Genomic DNA, 6,407 nt, shown 5'->3' on the forward strand with positions numbered 1-6,407 from the left:
AAAGATATGTTGCTCTAATAGAATATTCTGCTAAAAATTAAAATGTATACTGATCTTACAATCTGATGTATTTGCATTTGGCCATTAGGAAAACTACAGAAAAAGCCTTTACACAATGAGTATTTTTTTCAAAGGCAGTTGCCAAAGGAGCTCAAATTATTGTCTTCCAGTGAAAAATATTATCATATTTGAAAAATTATGAAGCAAATGACTCTTTATTGATACATAAGCACATGCAATATACAATTGGAATATTATAATGAAAGGTACAAATAGTCTTTGTCAGAAAGGAGATAATTGTTCTGTCACCTTCCCTCAAATATTGTCAAATATATTTTAGGGTGATCATTGCATAAACTCAGAAAAGACAAAGAGGACAAGAGAATTAAAAATATATGATGCTTTATTGTCAAAAATAGACAAACTTTAATTTCCTTTAACAGGAATATTAACTTAAGAGCCTCTGTAAGTCACCACTATTTTGTGAGTGTAAAAGACAAGAGAGTCAAAGACAACTGTTAGTGGAAAAAGGACAACAGTTCTACATCCATGCCAGAGACTCCTCGCCCACACAATTACTGTGACCTTCAGAGCCCTGGACAATAATAGACATGCAAAACAACTCGACTTATCCTGGCCCAGTCCTGTAAGATTGGCTTTGTGGTATCTTTCCAAGCATTTGAAGAGTTCAATTTGTTAGAACACTTGCTGATTTGAATAGTGAAATTTTAGGTCATTTATGGGAACAGGATCACGCCTGCTTTTGAATTACACCAGGATGAAGCCATGGTCCCTACAACCCTGGCCTCAGGTATGTAAGGTGGTGCTAAGGAGACATGAATAAGCTCCTTATCCATGACCTACAGCAAGGATGTGAAGGTCTTCCTGGATGAACATGATAATGTGTAGGTTATGTTCTCTCATTAACATAAAAAAAAAAAGATCTAGCTAGTTGGAACAAGAGAAAAATAAGGCCTTTATTTTTCCCTAGGGACAGGTATCCAAGGATGAAGAAAGCTCGGTGTGTGCACTGGTTATCTAGATCATGACTTTCATTCTCTAGTCTGTACTATAAACCAGATACCCATGGTCAAAGGAGACTTTGTAAATAGACCCATCTTAATAATTAAAAGTGGTAGTGTGCAGCTATCTCCTTTGAAGATTCAGGTTAAGGCGAGTTCCTTTAGTTTTCAGGAGAGGCCAAGGATGAGATAACACTGACAGGATGAGATGGTTCTTCTGAGATCAAGCATATGTAAAAGCAAAAAGACGCTAGATTATCAAGTGAATGAGAAAGGAACCGGAACTCACTTCCCGTCCTTATACACATTCACCATTCACTCAATGGAAAAGTAATCAACTTCATGCAAACAAACCAGCATTTTCCCTTTTTCTAGCTTAAAGATAAAATTCAATACTTAAGAACTAGAAAAACTGAGCTTATATTGTACCATAAAGTTATTTAAAACAATACTGTGGTTACTGAAATGGTAGCTCAAGCTTTTGCCACCTCTTTGAAACAGAAGAGCGGAGAAGATGCAGAGAGACAGAGAAGTACGTAACTCTGTTCTTACTGTGACGTTCCTTACTCACATTTGCGTGGGGTTAAGTTTGAATTAAGCTCACCTACTTAATCCTATCCTCCTGTATAAGACCATGTGAGTAGGGGCAGGAAATGGGTGGTATGAGCTTTTGCAAGTTTTGATGGGCTAAGCATCATTCAGTTAAGATTCTGTGATTGAAAGAATCACTCTAAAAACGTACAGAAAAATAGCCATATGAAAATCAGACTAGGCAAAGGGGGTTTATACAGTCTAGTAGCAAGACTACCTGGAAAACTTGTGGAGTCAAATAAAAAACTAAAGTGGATTGCTTCTTTTTTTCTCCTTATTCCATTCCATTCCATTTTGTAAAAACTGTGATAAATGTAGACAATGTACTTCTCTTGTAGGTCATTTTTCAAAAGTCCCCAGATAAGCCCTTGAGTTGGGGTGGCCGTGAATATGAAATAGAAAGAAGATGAACTCAGTTTGGGGTTTCCTACCAAGAGCAGGCAGGGCAAACTACAATGACTTTAATGGAGCGCTGCGAAGTGTTATTACCCAGTCAGAAAAAGGACCCTTTCCAGTGCTTCGCTTTCAGCACTCTTCAATGACTGTTGTACCAATCAAGGAGTAAAGCTTTTTCTTAACAAGTCGGAATCCTGAGCTCAGGATCAGAGTTCGCCTGAGGCCAGAAGAGAAGCGACCTCGACTAAAGAAAAAATCCCTGAAGCTCATCCATGAGCAGTTCTCCTGCTTAAACACCAGGGTAAGCTCAAAGGTGGGCACCACGCTAGAATCGCACACAATCCTATCCAGCTTTTTACATACATTTTCAATTTCCAAGTTCACGTGCATAACGCAGCCCCGCAGGCCGCAGGGCTCTGTGGAGGAGAGCCGCAGGACGTCTTGAGCTATCCTCTGGGTCAGTTTCTCAGGAACAAGGACTTTCGAGCAACCGAGTTTGGTGTGCTTTGATTTGGACAGACAGTTCTCCAGCATTTTAACCAAGCTCTGGCAAGTCGTCTCCTCAAATATCACCTCGTTGAGGTTGGGTTCAGGAACAACATAATCCCAGTAGTCAAAATCTGTGGAAAATGGAAGTTTAAGATTAAAAAAAAAAAAAATCCAGGAGCAGAAAAAACATACCGAGATATAGCAACATTGTTTATTTCTATCTGTTACAGCTACTTGTTCTAATATTTGTTTGGAAGTCAGCTGATCTCTCTCTGCTCTTAACTCGCTGGGTAATAAAGCAAATCATTTAACTTGAGACTGAAAGTTCACCTATGAAATAAAGGTTTTGATAAATAAGGTGGGTAGGCTATAACCATTTTTTAATAAATTTATATGTGTACACACACACACAATCTGACTACGCATCACAAATCTATTTATGGTTATCTTAGAATACTAGTGATTTTCTTTTCTTTCTTGCTCCCTGATTTGCTTATGGGGGTTTTCTAATTTTCTTTTACAGAGACTATGCATTAGTTCTGGAATAAAAATGTTAATAATTTTTTTTGACTAAGGATTATTACCTTCTAACTCTAAGAATACATTCACTTATTATCGTAAAAAAACAGATTTTTTGCTATTGTCCTTTAGTGATGAACTTAAAATGAACTTTGATGAACTATACTAAACATCAATTAAATTTGTGTTTTTTTTGTTAAGTCTTTACTGGAATGACCTGTAGATCCCAATTTTAGCTTCAACCTCTTCGATTAAAAATTGCTCCAAGAGAAGACCTCTGAGGTTCACATGGATATTTATAACTGGCTGGGTAGTTTTTTGTAGCCAAACAAAACAAAAATAGTCCTAGGAAAACAAAATTAGATTTGCTCAAAGGAAAGGAGATAGCTCTGCATTTGGTCACCTACGTTCCAAATTAATCCTACCACTTGGCAGGATACCTCACCACACGCAGTCAACTGAGCAAGCACGGGCCGATGCCCTGTGGGCTCCCCACCCTAAGCCTACTGCACTTCACTGGCTACTGCATTTTCCTCTCTCCACATCACACATAAACTTAGATCACTGCTTTTTTTTTTTTTAAACTAATTGAAACAAATGCCCTCCAAATTATAAGGCTCCATATTTTATCTATGTTGAAAATAGAGAATTTTAGAGCTTTGGCCTATAAAACTAGATCATCAACCACTTTGCCTTCTAAATGAGGAAGGCCCAAAGATCTTAAGCAATTGGTGCCCACAGCTCCTTAGTGGCAGAGCAGTGTATTGCTTTAGAAACTCCTGTTTAAAATTGCAAATGACAATATGTCCAGCATCACTGCTGTTTTAAAGTTTCCTTTTGGCCTTAAAAAAATGAAATAATGGGTATATCCACAAATAGAATACTACTCAGCAACAAAAAGGAACACATACTGATAGAAGCAACAGCATGGATCTCAAAATCATTAGGCTGTGGGAAAGGAACCACATACAAAAGACTACATATTACATGCTCCATCTGCATGCAACCCTAGAGGTGAAAGTAAACTATAGCGACAAAAAGCAGATCAGTGTTTCCCTGGGGACGGGAGAGGTAGAGTGGGGAATTGATGGCAAAGGGGTACATGGGACTTTGAGGGCAGAAGGTGATGGTAGTGGTTACACAGGTGAATACACTTGTTAAAACACACATAATTGTACACTTAAAATTCACCATAACTTCACAACCATGTAGGGTAGGGACCTGTACAGTTTTTAATCCCGAACAGTGTATTAGCCGCAGACTAGATGGATGCAGCCCTTGGGATTTTATTTTTGCTTCTTTTGTTTCTCACCATCATGGACAGAAGATGCTAAAAGTTTGGAAAGGAGTCTCCCTCAGATGGATTTAGTGGCACCTCCAACATTCAAGGAGCGGGTCGACCCTGCACGCCCGCCCATCCCATCTATCCAGGGGCTGCGACCTTTGGAGGGAAGAGAGGTAGGCGGCTGGGAAACTCACCGTTTAGTAGGTTCCCCGGGTGGAAGCCACGGTCCAGCAACTCCGAAATGCTAGCCGGGTTCTTACTGCTCAAACTGCTCGTTGCAACCATGGTCAACGGCTCTGTTTCCCTCGCGGGGCGGAACGGCCTTTCCGGGGCGCTAGAAAAAGGAGGCAAGAAGGACAGATTTGCAAAAGCAAGGAAGACGTGCAGAGGCTCCTAAAATGCCGAGTCCCCGGAGCGAACAAGCCGAAGCATTCCTTTTCCAAAGGGGAGGAACCGGCCTCTGCAACCCAGGTTCACAAAACTCCGGGAGCGCAGACGCCAACAGTCACAACCTGAAACTAATTCAAAGTTAGCAAAACTTGGAGCCGGCTTGCCCCGCGGAGCTCACCCCCGCGCCCGGAGCACCGGAGCCCCCAGGCCCCGCGCCTCCCACCCAGGCTCACTTGCTGGGAGTTCGCCGGGGCCGACGCGCTCGCTGGCCAAAACCCTGCGGGTAAACCGAGGCAGGCACCGTCTTCAGGCGGCCCCTCCCTCGGGGGCTTAGGGACCTGCGGACCCAAGCGGCAATCGGCACCCCGCTCGCCCCCAGCCCACCCCGCCCCAGCTCCACTAAGCTGCCTCGCTTCTGGGGCGGCGGGCGTTTTATAGGCCCAGCCTCCTCACCCTGCCCCGGCCCGCCCACCTGCGCCGCCCCGCCCCGGCCCCGGGCCCCGCCTCTCCAGGGTCCGGTTGCATCGCAACCCCGATACTTCCAGCAGCCCTAGGCTAGCCGCTGGGAGTTGAGGCTAAGTTTGCGGTAGCGTTGACACCTGCTGTTTCCTGGGTGGGCCGCGGGTCCCCGTGAGTGCAACTCCGGGGGCACGACTCGCCCAAAACTGACCGCTCCCCTCCGCCACCAGCCAGGATTCTTTGGCGCGATCTCTCCCCTAGCGTGCGCGCACACACTCACACTCCTGATGCCCTTGTTGACTTTCTGTCCCGGGCAGCGGGAAGCTTTCGGCCTTTTGTCTGTTACCGTGACCTGAGGCTTTGCTCTGTCAGACTGACCACTTTGCTTAAATCTGTGTAGATGTTCAATGGGCATCATTTCTGCGCTTAGTTCTGGCCTCTCACCGAGTCAACTCGACTCCGCGTCCCGTCCCAGGGTCTCTGTATCCTCCTCTCCCGCACGCGCTCCGCTCTAGCTTGCCTTCCCGCATCCGAGGCTCTCCAGCCTCGGGTCTTCGCTGCACCCCCGGCACCCTTCGTACTGCTTCATCTATGACTAATGCGTTTTCACCGCGAGAAGGGTGAGCCTGGTACCCTTCTAATTAGACCTGGCTCCAGAGCGCCGGCAGCTTGAATGAAGGGGAGTTTGCCAAGAAACTAAACAAAACCATTAGTGGGATTTTAGCTGCTTCCACCACCCTCCCGGGCTCTGGGAGCAGTTGTCATTCGCAAAGGCAGCAGTTCCTGGCGAGCCCCGTTAGCGGGAGGAACTTGGTCTTGGGCGGTCTTGAAGGGGCTCGGGGCAATGAAGATACAAGTACAGTGTTTTACATCCTGCCAGGGATATAATCCCTGTGAAGCTTGATGCGCAGTCCTGAACCTGAGCCCACAGAGGGACAGAGGAGCGGCTCAGGGTCAACATGCTCGCCCAACCCATCAGCAAGAAGCCAAACATTATGTGTTCATCCGCTGTGCCTAAGCCACACTGTTCCCGCTTTGGTGTGCCAGTAGAGATGATCTGGTCAGAGGGAGCTTTCCCAAAGACGGTGGTGGGTCAGGAGAGGAGAGGGAGGGGATGCCTGGAGGGAGAAGAGTTTCTACAAGTAGGAGGTTCTAGTGTTGGCTCCCAATCCTTTAGGATTCTGTGTACAAGGATCTGCAGGTTAGGGCCTTGAGAAGCAGTTTCAGCTGTCCAGGCTAAGAACTCTTAGTAAGAA

The 6,407-nt window shown here is 45.0% G+C and overlaps 1 protein-coding gene across 2 annotated transcripts; it reads right to left on the reverse strand.

Moving 5' to 3' along the window:
• Positions 1-385: 385 nt before the first annotated feature.
• DDIT4L (DNA damage inducible transcript 4 like) lies at positions 386-5,924 on the reverse strand. Of its 2 annotated transcripts, none has more exons than XM_007172908.3 (3): positions 5,596-5,924; positions 4,497-4,636; positions 386-2,629 (listed from the first exon to the last, which is right to left on the reverse strand). In XM_007172908.3, exons 1-3 carry the CDS (start codon positions 5,679-5,681, stop codon positions 2,139-2,141), a joined length of 717 nt encoding a protein of 238 aa, XP_007172970.1. In that variant the 5' UTR covers positions 5,682-5,924; the 3' UTR covers positions 386-2,138. The 2 variants fall into 2 exon arrangements, with proteins under 2 accessions (XP_007172970.1, XP_007172971.1); XM_007172909.2 differs by lacking the exon at positions 5,596-5,924 and adding an exon at positions 4,926-5,099.
• Between the last annotated feature and the right edge of the window lie 483 nt (positions 5,925-6,407).

This window comes from Balaenoptera acutorostrata, chromosome 5, assembly GCF_949987535.1.
Source record: "Balaenoptera acutorostrata chromosome 5, mBalAcu1.1, whole genome shotgun sequence".
NCBI classification, from domain to species: Eukaryota; Metazoa; Chordata; class Mammalia; order Artiodactyla; family Balaenopteridae; genus Balaenoptera; species Balaenoptera acutorostrata.

Coding starts and splice junctions, on each gene's coding strand:
- DDIT4L (XM_007172908.3), bottom strand. CDS start 5,681: ATGCGGGAAGGCAAGCTAGAGCGGAGCGCGTGCGGGAGAGGAGGATAC. Junction 4,637..5,595: donor CGCGGAGTCGAGTTGACTCG/GTGAGAGGCCAG, acceptor TCCTTTTTCTAG/CGCCCCGGAAAGGCCGTTCC. Junction 2,630..4,496: donor CCCGGGGAACCTACTAAACG/GTGAGTTTCCCA, acceptor CATTTTCCACAG/ATTTTGACTACTGGGATTAT.